General features: G+C 38.3%; 1 protein-coding gene and 1 long non-coding RNA gene across 3 annotated transcripts in view; one reads left to right on the top strand and one right to left on the bottom strand.

Annotated features, from left to right (window-relative positions):
• st6gal1 (ST6 beta-galactosamide alpha-2,6-sialyltranferase 1) overlaps positions 1 to 17,674 on the bottom strand; it is a 36,428-nt gene that overhangs the window by 9,138 nt on the left and 9,616 nt on the right. For both annotated transcript variants that reach the window (XM_008428697.2, XM_017308612.1), the window contains 6 exons: positions 8,017 to 8,223; positions 7,438 to 7,806; positions 7,088 to 7,355; positions 3,463 to 3,560; positions 1,180 to 1,281; positions 756 to 930 (listed from right to left, as the gene is read on the bottom strand). In XM_008428697.2, coding sequence (XP_008426919.1) covers positions 756 to 930; positions 1,180 to 1,281; positions 3,463 to 3,560; positions 7,088 to 7,355; positions 7,438 to 7,806; positions 8,017 to 8,223 — 1,219 coding nt within the window. The remainder of the gene's footprint in view (positions 1 to 755; positions 931 to 1,179; positions 1,282 to 3,462; positions 3,561 to 7,087; positions 7,356 to 7,437; positions 7,807 to 8,016; positions 8,224 to 17,674) is intronic.
• LOC103476388 (uncharacterized) lies at positions 9,379 to 10,519 on the top strand. The gene is made up of 2 exons (XR_535456.2): positions 9,379 to 9,931; positions 10,194 to 10,519. It is a non-coding gene; the product is annotated as an uncharacterized LOC103476388 (long non-coding RNA).

Raw genomic sequence — 17,674 nt, 5'->3', positions numbered from 1 at the left:
TGAAGATTGGACGTTATGCCGCTAACACGTAGCTTCCGTCAACAACTCAGAGGCGGAAGTCAGAGCTCCGCGCAACGCAAATAATGTTCCGGCTGAAACACGGTGCGCTAAATGATAAAACATAAATTAACGAAGCTTCGAGGCAGGTCAATTTTCCTCGAGGAATTTTAATAATCAAGGTACTCGAATCACTCAAGGAATCGTTTCAGCCCTAATATATATATTTATAAATAAAAATCACAGATTTTGGGGATCAAGACATGCTGTGTGAAAATAGCCTATGGTATCTAGTAGCAAAAAGTCCTTTTAGTTAAGAATGTAGTCATAGTTTATTACAGTGTTTTAACACAGAACAATAACATCACCTTCCTAAAGGACTGAGGCCATTATTCATTATTTTAAGAAGTTGACAATTAGCATAACCACTGACCCATCACAACCAAACCAGAACTGAACTATTATGATTCCTGACCTTGTTTTTGCCCTTACACAAACTGCAAGAAATGAAACTAAATAGATTCCAGTATTGTTTGCTCGATAGTATCCAGTTTAATAATGTTACAAATATTGAAAAGGTATTGGCCCAGACTTAGACCATCAAAAATGGTCACTTTTAGAGCTGGAGATTCTGTTCCTATGTTGAGGTTTAATACCAAATTTATTTGTGGTGAGGAAGTTATTTTTGTCTAATATGTCAGAATCAAAGTGAACAGAATATAAGCAGGAAGTGGTGAGACAGCTGGCGGTTCCCATACCGAGCAGGCCAGAGGAGGGCGGGTTCTTCTGTATGGGTTCAGCCATGTTGTCCTGAATCCGCTGCCACAGCTGCCACTCGCAGCGAGGATGCAGGATGTAGAAGGGCTGCTGCGGATGAAGCCTCCTATATCTCTGATACTGATTGAAGATGGGATAGTCTGTGTGGTTGTACCACTGGAGGAGGGAGGAATAGCACATGGAGAAAAGCTTCAGATAGATTATGCCAGATTTTCTTATTCAAACCACTCCTTTTTATTCAAAATTTTGTTTATGCCAGCATGTGACACGTTTAATTTAAACTGTTAATCATGAAATAAACAAATAATAAAAAGTCAAACTGTCAGAAGAAACAACCACAGGCAGGTTGTCAATAAGGGTTAAATGAAAAGTAGAATGAAGAGGAAGCTGACAAAAAAAAATCACCTGACTGAGGTTGGAGGAAAAGGGGGCGGGGTCCCAGGCCACCAGAACACCTGAGCTGTACAGAGAACTGGACAGGAAGCGATGGTCATCAGATGCCATCACCTGAAAGACAAAAACGTTGGTAAAATCCTCTTCACTTCCTGCTGAGGGCAGATGCTTTTTCTACCACAAAATAAGTCAACTTGATTGCACTTTGCATAACAAACTTCACCTAAATGAGTAATAGCAGCATGTTGCAATATGACACTACAAACTACACTCAGACTTCCAAAGGAGTAAGAAAAGATTCACCTCTTTTCAGTTAATTTTTTTTTATAAAAACATCCACATACTACACTGAAAACAATTGTGAAATTAAATAAAAACATTAAAAAGTGAGGGATAAATCAGGAATTAAATATTTTTATTAAACTGGCTTATTTGGAGTGTTTTAAGATTTCATAACATTGTTAACCTCAATACTGACATTGTAGCATTTGTAGTTCTACAATTTACCTTTGTAGTTCTTGTTGCAACTACAAAGGTAAATTATTTCATTGGGATATATTTCATAGACCAACAGAAAGCATTTAATAGTTTTTTTTGTCGAAGGGCGACAATGTCAGTCTTCTTCTTTCCACTCCTTATGGAGCTACATGAGTTTCTCCTTTATCTCTAAACACTGTTATAAAAAGGAACTGGATGATTGGACAATGTCTTGTCTGTGCTTATATATATATATTTTTTTTTTTGTTCCTTTTTTACCCAGTAAGGAGTACAACATAAATTTTTCTTTTATATAGCTTGCAATCTCTGTCGACAATTTTTTTTTTTTGGTTTATGCAAGTTTGTTTTATAATTACTCAGTTTTTAAAGAAAGGTTATTTGTGCAATTATCAAAATGTTCTTGTGGTTATTTTTGTTGTGCATTTACAATTTCTGTCCTTTCTCAAATACAAGTTGGCAAAAAACACTCAGCACAAATTGTGGGTCATGATTGTCAAACATTGTGACATATACATTTCTCATAAAACACCTTCAAGTTTGGTTGTAACTTGACAAAATGTTTAAGGTGTGCAACAAAAATAAATTAGAATTTCATTTCGAGTTCCTCTTTATTTAAGTCATCAGATGAAAAAGAAATCTGTTTCGGTTTACTATAATCTGTATGAAAAAAAATATTTTCTGTGATGAAAAAATAAATATTAAAGACAAAACAAATTGCTTTTGTGCTTTAGTGAACAAAACAGGAGATGCAAATATTTACATGCATGCAGAAACACATAACCCATATGCGTTTATATATAAAGTAATTCTTGCAGCTGTTTCACTGCAACCATAAACTTTTACGGTTTGATAAAATTCATGCACCAAGGCTTTTTCTTGTGTCAGCTAAAAATACTCAAGGCGAGATCATGTGTGCAGTTTAACACCCACCACGCAAACACCTACATGAGTCTCTTCAAACCCAAAAGTCTAAACGTTTGATAAAAACAACAGCAGCTCATTTCTGCTGTTAGGTTCACATTTTGTGCTCTTATGTTCAAAATGTTGGATCTTTTTTCTGATCAAGTAAACTGAGAAAATATCTGAATGCTCCTATAGGAACCAGTTAGAGTTGTGATATTATCTGACACCTTCTGTGACTAACATACAGAAAGAGGAACAATTAGGGCAACACTTTTGTTTTTGCAGATTACATTTTAGGAAAATAGGGATTTTATTGCTTCTTTTTTCAGGTAATTGTATGGCTGTGACTTTATGCCAGAGCATTAATATTTCCACAAACAAATACTGCGCTTGAAAAACAACCATTTGTAATACAATTTTTTAGGGCACCAATCATATAAAGAAATGTGATCTGTTTAACTAAATTGCACACATATTTTCACATGTATTAATACTCAAGAAGTGCATAAAATAATAAAATTAACAATCCAGACACTTTTGGGGTGTTTTAAATGTCAATTGAAATTTATCATGACAACTCTAAATTCTTTTAATAAATTTATCACGATAAATGAATCAATCAATTAAGGTGGAGTCTTTTACAGCTTCACCTTGCCTCATGACTCAAACAAAAATGATTTGCATTCAGTCTGCAGTTAATCTGAAACCGAAGATACAAAGGTAGAAACATGTCTGCATAAATATTTTGGCTGTGACCAGTTTTTGCATTGAGTGTGAATACATTCAGCTGCAGATGTTTTATGACTGAAAGTAATGAAGTGGTAAACATGGGCACATCTTCTGTGCCCATGTTTACCACCTGGGCATGGAAAAATCCACCATTTGGAGGTTTACCTGTGAGTTAATGAGACGAACGGTTGTTTTGGAGCCAACATCTTTCTCAAAGCCACTGGTTGGAGCGGCGTTGAACCGTAGCACCGCGTCATGAGTGTCTGGGGTTTAATCAAAACACACAGTTTCAGAGGAAGCAAACTTCAGGAGTTACTGATGCAACACATTCATTTTGTGTTCAGAAATAGCAAAAACAGGAACCACAATGTGGTTTCATGTCACACAATGTCTTGTGATTCTTCAGAAAGAGTCAACATGTAGCCATTTTGTCTGGACAAACATATTTATGCAGCTGGTTTGGATTTCACAGCTGCAGGTTCATGATTTCATACACAAGCAATGTTTTAAAATTAAATATATGCAACCTGTTAAGTTTGGAGGCAGATAACATTTATAATTATGTTAACATTTTAACAGAATTATAAAGGTAGCTTTTAGCTTGGACCAAAATGTTTTCCCATCAACATTTACTGGAGTGAAGGTCATTAACTTTGGGGTTATAATGATAAATTTGAGTTGTTTTTCATAGCACAACATAACCTATTGTGGATTTGATCTCAACACAAGGTCCAAATTTAAAAATGCAGGCAAATATATAATATACAATTTATATATTTAAGCAAGTTGTCCATACGGATTAATAAAGTTTTCAGAATAATGTGAATCAACTGGTTTCAGTCGGTCTTGATCATGTATGCTCTGGAAAAATGATTTTTTCCTCTGGGAAAGTTGATTTTAATGGGCGGTATTTTCCAAACAGAGTGATGTTTTATAGCACAATCAACTATGTTACCTGCAGTAATGAAAATGCTGTATATATCAAAAACAGCTTAAAAGACATTTGACTTTGCATCATAGCCATATCCGGCTCCTTGAAATTGGCCTCCGTCTCTTTAAGAACCTTCTACCCTTTCAGACCCTTTCAATTCAATAATACTTTATTAATAGAATTTAATTGTTGTAACTCATTAAAGATTCTTCAGAGTTATCGCAGATGAAATTCAAGGATTCTTAAAACATGCATGAAAGAATCAAAGCAATACTTTTGATGAGATAATAATATAACATAATATATACCTTAAAGTAGGTTTAGCATAACAGTCCCATTCTAAATTCACTTTAATGAAAACTGCAACAATGGTGATCATATAGTTTCTCGTTCAGATTCAATCCTTGGTGGTTTCTGAGTTGCTCAACAACACAAACTTTGTTCATCTGAGCAAAACTGTTTGGGCAGGGTGGTTTTAACTTTGACTCAACGGTTCATCAAATAAGTCAGGGGTCCCCAAACTTTTTCCTGTGAGGGCCACATCACTTTTTCCTTCTCTGCTGGGGGCCGGAGTCAGTTTGTAACAGAAAAAGTGAGACGATTGCAGGAGTGCCTAAATGTAAAAATATATTGTTTTCCAGAAAATGCAATCAAATAGCCCTCTCTGGGTTCTTCACAGAAAAAAATCCAGGAAGGATTATAGTCCGTATTTTCCCAACTATGATCCGCACTGGACTATAAACCACAACCCCAAAGTTGTTTTTTTTAAAACCAGTAAACATATATGGAAGCCCATTTCCGTCACTCTGTTAAAAAAATAAATAATAATTATCTCATTATTTTGAGATAATTTATTTTATTTTTTTAACAGAGTGGCGGAAACGGGCTTCCATACATCTAAGCCTCAGATATCTCTGCCGCTCCAGGTTTTCCACAACGATGCAGCAGCAGCAGAGGGGCTGACACCCAAAATGTGAGTCAATTAATATCACATTTATTATGGTTGAAAAAGAAAAAGTTGGCAAGATTTAACAGAACTGATTACGGTAGTTTCCGAACGGTAATGGTAACAGTAAAAGTGCTGATCCTTCATCTCTGCCACTAGCACGTGCTAAATCAGTCAGTGGTGCCAACCTGTTTATTACCGCGGACCGTCAAGACTTTTGTTTTGTTGCGGCCCGGGAGAGGGCCTGGGGGGACGTACAGTCAGATAAAGCTTCTGCATGTTGGTGTTCCCACTAAATACTGAATAATATGCCCTATTTGGGTTGTCTTGGACTTTTTATCGCAGCCTGTGGGGTTTTTCCCTGCCTGGGAACGAGAATACAACCTGCTGAATGTGACAGGTAGCCAATCAGAAAGCGCGGTGACGTCAGAACAGAGGGGAATCCTAAACAGCTGACATATCGCGCAACTGAGAGTCAGGTAGATATCGGAGATGATATGTGGAAATGTTTATTATTAAATCTAAAGGTCATTATTGTTTATTCAGTTAAAAATGTTAACTATGAAAAAACATTCACCTCCAAATCATAGTGCAGCAAATAGAGCGGCTGCTCCCGTCGTCTTTTATCCACTGCCTTTTCTTTTTGTTACGTCTTTTATCTCTTAAAATGACTCCACAAACTATCACTATTGTTTCTACATCGTCATCCGTGTTTGGTTATTCTAAATTCCTGTATGCTATGTTGGGGGTTTTACTGGATTATCCTCTGGAATCGGGATGTTCGTGACTGGAATCGGTTCGTGTTGCTCCTCCTGCCTTGGACACACGAACCAATCGAACCTGTTGGACTTTTATCAGCTCTGTGGTCACAGAGGTTTGGAGAATCGGCCGACATTCTTAAATCTTTCCGTCTAAACCAGACTTAAGACTCACAAGCTCTACTCATCTCCTCTTAACCACTGCCCAAACGCTCTGACTCTGGTCGCTATGGTAACGTTTATATCTCCCTTCAAAATAAGATACAGATGCGCCACAAAAACGAACATTTTACTTTCGTAAAAATTTTAACTCACGATAATGACAAACGGAGCCCTGAGCTTGTTTCTCTGCAACCAGACGGTCCCATCTGGGAGTGATGAGAGACAATAACACCTGAAGTGTTGCTTATATCCACAGCCTGCTTGGTCTCTACGTGGTGAAGCAGCTTGAAGCTTCATTGCCTCATTAKCAGCCGGTCGCCGCATGTTACRCAGAGCGGCTTGTAATGTGGGACTCACCTACCGGTCCAGGATAAATCCATTCTCCTGTCTCTTCTCTGGGCCTTTTCCCCTTTGCAAAGAAACTTTCCAAAGACATCTGATCTGTTTCTTACTCATTTTGCTGCTTGTGGGCTCAATGTTGGCGCGCAAGTAACCAGACTTCCAATGATTCACTTCCTGCTAAAGACCCCTCTGGTGGTTGAAGAAAAATCCACATATAAACGGCTTGTAGTTCGGAAAATACGGTATATGAAAAAAAAACTAAATGCTCTCTGGTATTGTTCAGGGGGCCGGACCAAATGTGGAGGCGGGCCGGATCCGGCCCGCGGGCCGTAGTTTGGGGACCCCTGAAATAAGACAAAAACTCAAAACATGCTTCAAGAATCCCAACAGAGACCAACTGGAAACCATGTCAATGTATACACTGGACATAATGTAGAGATTTTTCTCAGTAGGCTTTATAGGTCTGAATATTCAAGCCTTAGAAAATGGACCAGAACTCTACTCAGTGTAATTTTGTGGCTCAATAGTTTTAAATGCACTGGATTCTTTCTTCTTTCACCAGTGGAACACCTGGTTCAGCTGCTGCCTAGACATGTTGAGAATCCTGAATTCAGGTTAGAATTTTCATTTTGTTACAATGAGACAGCTCACCAATTTCCTTGCCTAGTCCAGAATTGCGGAGTGACCCTGCAGACGACACCACTGCACAGCTTTTGTATGGCCCGAGGTCAGAGGTCAGCTGTTGTGGTGGTAGCAGCAGGGGAGCCCGGGTCAACGCAGAGAAAGGCTGATGATCAGAAGTCAAAGTGGTGACCTCTACCCTCTCCTTGAGCTGGCAGAGCAGCTCCCTGCCGCTCAGTTTCGGCCGGTTGGAGGTGCCACCAGGTCCAGACACCTTTACGCCGTATTTATTCATCGCCTGGTAGAACGTCCACGAATTATTGCAAGCAATCGCAAAGAAATAAGTTTATTTGATGTGTGAAGAGGCAGCATTAACTCACCTGATAGTTCTGCACCACCTTCTTCAGCCTGTTTCCCAGCATGCTGCTGGACATCTCGTCATTCCACACATCTCCTAAAATCCCTTTAGACCCGAAGAACTCAGAGTCGCCCGATTTGCCGCTTAGCTCTCCTTTACGACGGCCTACAAATAGAGTCTCCAGTGCCCGTGTGAAAGGGCCTGGCAGCAGGTGAGAAAAAAAGCCTGAGGACTCTTTTGCTTTTGTTGCTCGTTTTGGTGGAGACTCCCAGTCCTCGTTGGTGCGGTTGGGTGAAGACAAGACGGGAATTGGGCGGTGAGGGTCACCTGCAATTATACCCGGGTGCTTCTGAGGGTCTGCGTAGATTGATTTTGCTCCCCCTCGCAGCACCTGAGCAGGTCACAGTAATGAGGACATACTTCAAGCATGTTTCTTTATTGTTCAGAGAAAATAAAGGTAGTTTATCTAATAATATCTCATTATTTGTATGTTTTTATCTGAGTTTTTATTAGTTTGTCCTGAATCAGTACAGCACACATGCTGTACTGACATGGAGACATGGAGCTTTAATATCAGCGAGAATGAAGAATGGAAACAAACCTTGATGACTGAGTGAGTACGAGGCTGAGCCCTGGTACGTGCCCTCACACCAAAGATGGCGTCTGTAACAGGCACACTGTTTTCAGCACACAGGGCATAAAGAAGAGCCATGGAGATGCAGAAGAAGGTCATGCAGATGGCTCCACGGCGAGCGCGACGCCTCAGACGCCACAGCAGGCTGACCCTGTCTATCGCTGCTCCGGGAATCTAAACAGCAAATATCACATAACAGAAAGTAAATTGCATGAAGACAAACTACATTTTTTTGGTAAGAGAATGTTTCATAAAAGATATGCCCATAAAAACAACAAAGAAATCTATTTTACATCACATTTGAATAACATCAACACTAACTGACAACATCTCTTGTTTTAGGTAATTCTTTCCCAATTCCAATTGTTCTAGAAAATGGTTATAAAGACTTTAGAGACTTCAAAAACAAAATTGAATCATTACATAAATAAAATTAATCTTGCAGTTTTGAATAACCATTAAAAATTGCAAATTGTGGCACAGGAGCTAGCTGAGGGGTGGGGAGAAGGCGCCACAGGGAAGCTAAAAAAATATACTGGGGAAGACAAAGGGGAGGAAACACCACGGAGCTGAAAATACTTCTAATACTAAAGAAACACTAAGACTAAAGAAAACCTGATAAACTGCAAGAGAAAAAGACCTGAGTGAAAAAATAAACAGAAACAAGGCTGATCTAACAATAAGAACTAAGGAACGTAGAGCTAGAGTAACTACAAGGACTAAACAAAGAAATAACCTAACTAGAATCACTAAAGAAAGATTGACATAGATTCAGTCAAAGTACTAACTAAACCTAAAGTGACAAAATAAGAAAACTAGAAACACCATGGGGGGAGCTAGAAGGACTTAAGAAATAACCCAACTAGGATGCTGAAGGAAGATGGAAGCAGACATAACAGAACTAAACCTAAAGTAACCAGATAAGAAATGCTTGAACCATTATGGGGGAAGCTACAAGGACTGACTAAGAAATAACTTAACTGGAACCACTAAAGGAAGGTATACACAGACATATAAGAATAATAGAGTAACTAAGAAACAAACACTATGAAGGACTGCAAATGAGGAAAGCAATAACAAGACAAGACAATTCTAACCACAATAAATAACCTCAAATAATAAAACTAAAATGACCATGAAGGGCTCACCTAAAGTGAACTGGTGCTAAAAAGATGAAGAGCAAAACCAAGCCCAAAAACAGAGTCCTGAAAAGTTCCAACTAACTTTTCATTTTGTTTTGCTTGATGGTTTATTGCTCAATAAGAAAACTGGTTTAAAATAAATAAATAAATAAATAAATAAATAAATAAATAAATAAATCCATTTGAAAATGAAAACTTAAATTAATGTCTAAGAAACCTAAGAAATCCAGAAGCAAACAGCAATTTTAAAGCTGAAGTGGAAAAGATAAAACATTCCAAATGCCTTAAATCTAAAGTATATTTTAAAAGCAACTCATTTGAGTGTTAAATGGAACTGGTCTTACTTTTAATACACAAAGCGTAAGTCTGACATGGAAATAAATGTAAGCATGCAAAGCAAGGTTTTATTTTCAGTAATTAACACATCAATAAAAACGGTTAACACTGCAGAAATGTCCAACAGCACATTTAACTGTATCACTAGAAGCTAGTTTTACCCACCTTGCTGTCAAGGTGGGTAATCAAGAATGATCATCGGACAGCAAAAACTGTAAATGACTTTATTGATAGGTTGCTAGGTGATCTATACAAACTTCCGACGGTAACTGACGGTTGGCTGTTTTGGACATAGTGCAGAGTGAGCGAGCGTAGAAGTTACAGTTGAGAGGAGATAACTAAGGAATAGTCCAATTAAGGTCCAGACAATCAATTAGTTAGCACTCGGTTGATGAGGGAACAAGGTGGGTGTTTTGATGAGTGAACTGTATTTATTGTGCATGATGTTTATGTGATGTCATGAAATGGTGTTAATATTTGATTAACTATCGAACAGTTGGGGCAGTTGGAAAACGTTTTGGTTCATTTGTAATATAGAAATGTTATAGTTAATTAAATACATGTATTGTAGGTTTCATGATATTGCATAAAGTAAGGTTTATAGGTTAAGGTAAAAGGTTAGAACCACTAAGAGTTCCTAATGGTATTTTATTTGTATGTTTGTAGCTCTTACGGTGTGTTCATGTACAAAGGCTGTTGAATAAAGAAACGTGAACCATCAGTTAAAGAGACCATCTTTTCAACCAGGACGCTACAAATACAGACACTGATAAACTGCCTTCTTTCTGCTCAGTTTCAATTCAGCGGCCCTCCTGATGTGATCTTCATGGTTTATTCACACTTGAGTAATCTTCAGCTGCCGTTGTATTGTAGTGACGGAACGCTAACCAACAGTTTCAACATGGCTGACCACAACAACAGTCTGCTTAATTCTGTTTTCCACCTGTCAGTCTAGTGAAAACAAATAAACAGCAATGGCTTTTTAGATAACATCTTAATGCATTATGAAATTTCAATGCTCCAAGGTACAAACCAAACAGAAAAGAAATACACTCAGCAACGTACTGACGAACAGCGTGAACAGCTTAACATATACAACTCTGCTGTCCGAAATTCAAGAAATGAATATTTTGCCAAAAATAATTAACAGTAAAAAAAATAATAAAGTTTTGTTTTCCACCATTGGTAATCTGATTAATCCTAAATTTACTGACTATTCACAGACTACAACCGACTCTCTTTGTGAACAGTTTGCAAATCACTTCAGAGGAAAGATTGAGTGAATTAGAGCTAGCATTTTATCTGAGCAAAATACTGGTTTTAAATCTACTGAATGTTTTTTACTGGACAATTTTGCTGTGGTTGATGCAAGAGATGCTCAGCAAAGTTTTTTCTCAAATCAAACCAACCACCTGCGTCTTGGACCCAATTCCCTCATTACTTTGTCTTTCATTTTATAGATGTTTTCAGCATGAAATTTTTAAGTATTGTAAATTGCTCTCTTCAGATGGGTGTCTTCACCATGTCCTTTAAAATGTCAGTGGTAAAGCCCCTTCTGAAGACGAGTAATCTGGATTGTAGTGTTTTTAATAATTACAAACCTGTATCCAGTTTAACATTTTTAAGTAAAATTTTAGAAAAGCTTGTTTTTATCCAATTACATAATTTTTTTAAATGACACTTGCGACCCGACAGAAAATGGATGGATGGATGGATGGATGGATGGATGGATGGATGGATGGATGGATGGATGGATGGATGGATGGATGGATGGATGGATGGATGGATGGATGGATGGATGGATGGATGGATGGATGGATGGATGGATGGATGGATGGATGGATGGATGGATGGACACTTGCGTTTTAGAAAAGTATCAATCTGGTTTCAGGACAAACCACAGTACAGAGACAACCTGGGTCTGAGTGCCACCTTTGATAAAGTGGATCACCAAATTCTTTTAAACAGATTACAGCATATGGTGAAACGTCTAGTAAGCTTTCTGAGTCTTTTGCCATCTGCCATAAAAAGGAAGTAGTGATCAATGTTTGCGGAGGTAAACGTGGATGCTAACGGTGGAGCATATATTACGATTTTAAAGTTGTCCGACCTAAGCCAGCACATTAACAACTTAATCCTTACTATAGTCTGCCATGGTTGCTGTTTTACTTCCCACTTGCATGTATCAGGGCACAGAATAGGGACATTTGTTGAGTATCAATGATGTTAAGGTATGATGAATGCGACCTGGACGTTAAGTCACATTTGAATCAGATATGTGTCGGATATCTAAGGGGCCTGGGTCACATTTGAAAAAAATCTGACCTATGTTGTTCAGACTGTCATGAAAAAAATCAGATACAAGTCAGATAAAAGGCAAAATAATTGGAATTGGGTCACTTCAAGCTGCAGTGTGAACACAACCTAACTGATGCAAAACAGTGTCAGAATATGTTTTGATTTGAATTTGGCTCATTTTTTGCTAATTATGTCGCCATGGTTACTCGAAATACCAATAAAAGTAATAGCATCCCTCACAGGATCAAGCCGCACATTTTGATATATGTATATTGTGGGGGTGCACACTGTGGTTTGGGTTGCACTAACGGTGAAAGGCAGGGGCACGTATTTGAGGTGAAGAATAATAGGTCTCTTTCATGCATTTCTATGCAATGTTATGGCCCTAATACGTAAAGAATAGAATAGAATAGACTTGATCCCCAAGGGGAAATTGCTTATTTGTTGAAAGACACTCCATCTCAGGTAACAAATAAAAAGTTTGTAAAATATATACATACCTAAGAGTCATAATTCAAAATGACTAGATATAACAAATAACAAATAAATAACAAGCAATCACATATATTAATAAATAACCATAAATGAGCGCAGAATTTATTTATTTTTTTAATCAATTAGCACAGACTTGGGCATTGTAAAGCCTAATGGCAACAGGCAGAAATGACTTTCTGTGGTGCACTTTGGCAAAATGAGTCTCTGGCTGAAGGGGCTTCTGTGTCCGGCCAGAACATCATGGATTGGATGAGACTCGTTGTAAAAGATGGCCTGCATCTTGGACAGGATTCTTCTGACACCACTGTCAAGAGAGTCCAGCTCCACTCCAACAACATTACTGGCCTTCCGGATCAGTTTGTTCAGTCTGTTGGTGTCCTCCACCTTCAGCCTTCTGCCCCAGCACACTAAAATAAATTCTTAGATAAACGGCAGATTTACTTAGTGCTTTGCTTCTATTTCTCTTTTTAAATTTATATTGTTTAAAGGTTCAGTCTGCATGCGAGCTACAGCGGAGTGGATGACGTCATAGGTCACCGTGGGGTCAGCAGAGGGAGGAATGTAAACAGTCACCACGACAACATGGAAATATTCACGGGGCAGGTAAAACGGACGAAGACCAACCGCCAGCAGTTCAATGTCCGGGCAGCAGATTATCTCCTTCACCGTTATATGCGCAGGATTACATTAATAAAGTTGTTTACTAGAACGGCAAGCCCGCCTCCTGTCCTCTTACCGCTCCCGGTGCAATCTCCATCAGCCCGAACAGTCGGTGTCCCTCGATGGTAACATTGGTATCAGGAATGTCCGGGTGCAGCCATGTCTCCATAAAACACATTAAACTACATTCCGGGTATTCCTTCTGGCTCCTGGACAGTGATGTTAATTCATCCATCTTGATAGCCATCGGTCTAACGTTGCCCATGGTAACAGAGGGGAGAAACGGCTTATAACGTCTCTTCTCCATAAGCCTGTTGTTTCTTCTTTTTTGCTCTTCTGCGCTGTTTGTTTCCTCCTCTGCAACCCCGATGTGTCCTTCTCCAGATCTCCTCGGGGATTTCAGTGGATCTGGACTCCATGTCGGCCGGTTTCAGCGCAATCAGCTGATCCCTGGTGTAAACAATGCGGCCAAGTTGTTGTGCCGGCAGAGTATAAAAAGTATCTCGACAACAAAGAAAAAAATTATGACTTTCTTAGTCAACATCGTTGAAGATACTCTTCTGGCAAAAGTAAAATAATTAAAGTGGTGCAATAAAATAATCAAAAAATATTAAAAGTAGGAGTAACCGCAACAGGTTGCATACACGTTAGTGCATGCGCACTACACTTACTGGGGTATATGCCACGAGAGGTGGTGACGTATTTCCGTTTGAATTTATGCCACATAGATTGGTTCCGGGTCCTGCTTGCTCCTATTGATTTTACCCAAAGCTGCAAGATCTGTACCATGAAAAAGACGCAAAACTTCAAATATCTGTGAGCTACTGGTACAGCAACCGAGTTTTTCTGACACTGACTATACTGCCCTTCAATAATCATTAGATTTAGATAGAGAAGATGGGCACATCCGACTACCTGATGCAATAGTTCACTCTTCCCTTATGCTAGGGAACTGAGGTAGCAAGGGGTCAGTGGAGAGCACCGGAGTTGAGCCTTTTTTCATCCAGTGTCATCAATAGAAAGAGAAAAAGGCAGGAAGAAACGCAAAATTAAAATGAGGTTGATAATTTTCATTTATCATTTTATTAATTGATTTATTGTTTATTGCAACAAGTCACATGCCCAAACAAATACGACAAAGCCAACTCTGTCTCCCCCAAAAAACACTAGCACAGGCAGCACAACACACAAATAAACCTGAATAATAATTTCGGGCCAGTTTCATTTCAGGGCCGAAAACATAGAGATTCACCGATCCACTGTTCCCCCACTTTCAACACCAATATCTGAGGTTCCGTACGGGCTGATAGGTAAAACAGTGCTGAATTGACTGAAAATGTTTCTTTATTTGGATACATATAAAAATGTAGTGAATTACAAATTTATTTGATAACTCTGCACCACTACAGCACACTTATACACAAATAGCTTCACAAGCCTGATCAAATATGTAAAAACAACAACTTTAATTTGTTCAGTCAGTGCAAACAGGAGTATAACAGCCAATGTAAAAATAAAAAGAAACTGAAACTGGCAAAAGCAATAGGATGACTATCTTGGTCAAATATGTAAAAATAAACTGTAACAAACCTTTTTTTTTAAATAGTTCAGAAAGTACAGCTGAAGGTAGAGCTGTTGCCTTGCAGCAAGAAGGTTCTGGGTTCAATTCCTGCCCTGGGGTCTTTCTGCATGGAGTTTGCATGGTTCTCCCTGGTATTTTCGTTCATGTTGGGTGTAGGCAGTTAGCTCTTGTTACCACCAGTGCAAATCTTCCTCTGGAGTTTAATGGCGGCTGCTTGACCGACTATGAAAGCTCATTACTGCCACCAACTGAAAGTTGAAAGAAATACATTCTAAAAGTTATTTTTTCAAAAGTTACGTGACAGTATATTTTATTTTTATTATAATTAATTGCTAAAATGTTTTTAGATGTATATATGTTTATTTACTCAATTCTACTTTGAGCTGTCTCCTTTTTAGTTTATACAGAATATGATTCATAATCTGTGAGTTATATTTAGTGCTCAACTAACAAAACTTTTAAAAAAAGAATACAAATGTTTATACTCTATCAGAAGGTATCACAAACTTTCAACCATTTTGTTCTTCAATTTAAACTTGAGAGTTAAGCAACTGAATACTGAATAATCTGTAGTTTGTTAAGTCCAGTATTGTGATGTGGAATGACCACTACCACTCCAACATAGAATGACTCTGGGTCTTTAAAGCAATCAGTGAACATTAATATTAGTTTGAATATTATTCACAAAAATACTTTATGTACAATGAACCACTCTGGAACATGGTTGTTATTATTATCATTGATTAAGTTGTGCAATTCCTCCCATCACAAGATAAATCTTCAGATGGGAGGAATAGCAAAGTAAGATCACGTTTCCATCCATCCATCATGCGTAATCATGCATATTCTTCTTTTATATCATCAATTCAACCAAAACAAAGTTTTTCAGTACTCCTAACACACATGTAATATATATTTTAATGGATAAGATAGATTATTGTTTTAATATTCTTTCTCCAAACATACTTCTTTATGGTGAACAGAAGGTAAAAAGGGTTAGCTAAAGTCAAAAGGTGGTGCTCAACAGTTGATTTGCATTTGCATGGCTCCCAGCAACTTCATTTAAATACGAAAACCTCTGCTAGGCACGAGGGGGGGGGGTGATAGGGGAACACGGACACGCAGCGTTTTTCAACATTTTTGGCAGTGTTCTACCATTTTCCACTCTGACAAAAACCTCTTGCCGAAAGCCATCAATCTCCATGCGCACGGCAGAACTAGGTGTCAATAGCTGTTGAAAATCCCAATTTTCGTCCTGTGCAGGATGCCGGCCCTCGAGGACCGACTTTAGACACCCCTGTATTAGGGCATTAGGGCATGAATAGACATGTCTATTCACTGATACCTGATGTATAATTTTTTTCAATATTGGGACCAATACAGATATTAATATCGGATTGGTAGATCTCTATTAAAAAAATTATGAAAATGTGCTGAAACAGATGTCAATTTTGATATATTCTCCATAAATACATACATAATATATACATATAAACATGTAAAAACCCTCATTATTTGTCTGACATCCTGATTTAAAAAGAGGTTGATAACAGACCACCATGCCAACCTATTCAGAAGTTTCTTTTGCATGTTATTCCAGTGAAGGGTCAGTTTGAAAGTGGAAAATGTGGTTTATATGCTGTGCAGTATCCAAAGTCTCACAGGGAATCTTGCTGGCTTGTGGACAGCATTTAAAACAAGAAAGACTCGACTTGTTCCTCTTGGCTGTTCAACTCTATTCTCCGTTTCCGTGGTTACACTGTTGGTTCTTGGCTATACTACAAAGATTTGGTTAGCCACTCTTAGTCTCGTCTTTGACTGAGCTGCCTCATAATTAATTGTTTTCTATTCAGAACACTATTCACTGAAAACACAATCAGGCTACTGTTATAGCGACACCTCCCCATACAGACTCTCCAGTAATGCCCATTAGGGAGGGAACCATGGGACACAGGAACAACATGCTGAAGGTATTACATAACTCATCTGACCTGAAAACACCCTAAATGCCATGAGAGGTACTGAGGAAAATAAGTATAGAAAAAATAAAATAAAATCTTCCACAATTAATCAAACAACATGAAAATGTATTTGTTTATTGTGGATTAGTTTGGATATATACAGATTTCAGATCATCAGGCAACAGCTAGGACACACAACATATAAAATCAAATGGGTTCTTCTACAAAAACGATGCAAAACATGGTCAAATTATGAAACCAAGAGTCACCCCCCCACTTTTATTTTGAAACATTGTCTGTAACTAAGCTTTAGTGATGTAGCAGCTTGTACAACGTAATAATAACAGTTATTTTCCAAGATCCATGTTGGTGTCTTCAGATACCTTTTGAGACCTGAAAACACAAAACCAAATTTTGGGAAAATGTCAACTAGGTGAATCTTACCAGAGTGTCAACGCCGGGATGCATGAAACTTGGTCTCTTGGCAAATCGGTATTGACTCACTAACACAAAACTTTTAAATTGATCACAGATCCATTGGGCTCACTCTGAATAGCACTTTTGTCAACAATAGTGAGGAATGTTTGAAGTTCTACAGTCTACCAAACCTTACTACTACTTGCTTGCATCTTCTTTTTTTCTTTCACATGTCTGTGTAAAATGAGATGATGTGAAACAAAAGCCCTCTGGTGTTTATGTCTTGTGCTTGTGGCAAGCAGTGACGTTCTTCTGTCCCCAATCAATGGACTGTGTTGTATGACGCCAGTAGTTCAGCCTAACTGTACCATACCATTGCTATATGGGCTTAGAACTGAACAGGGTCAAGGAATGGAGCGGTTGGTTGCATGGGCCGTGTTCAAATTGTAAACAGACAAAATAGGATAGTGAACTGCAGTCACTCAGGAAAGAAAAGAATTATGAAGCTTTGCTCTGAGACCAACAGCTATGGCAGAAAGTCACTCCACAATGGTGGATAATGCAGGGATTCCTCCAGAAAACCTGCTGAGCCAGGTGGGTGGTCAAGCGCCATGTTTTTGTATTAAACAATGTTAAGTTGACAGGAAACATAAAATACTACTGGGTAATTATGTTACTGGAAGACATTACCAACAATATTTACACCCACAATTTTAGTTTTAAAAGGTAAAATA

This window comes from Poecilia reticulata, linkage group LG14, assembly GCF_000633615.1.
Source record: "Poecilia reticulata strain Guanapo linkage group LG14, Guppy_female_1.0+MT, whole genome shotgun sequence".
NCBI classification, from domain to species: Eukaryota; Metazoa; Chordata; class Actinopteri; order Cyprinodontiformes; family Poeciliidae; genus Poecilia; species Poecilia reticulata.
The sequence above is the reverse complement of the archived record's forward strand: the minus strand, read 5'-3'. Positions and strand labels throughout refer to the sequence as shown.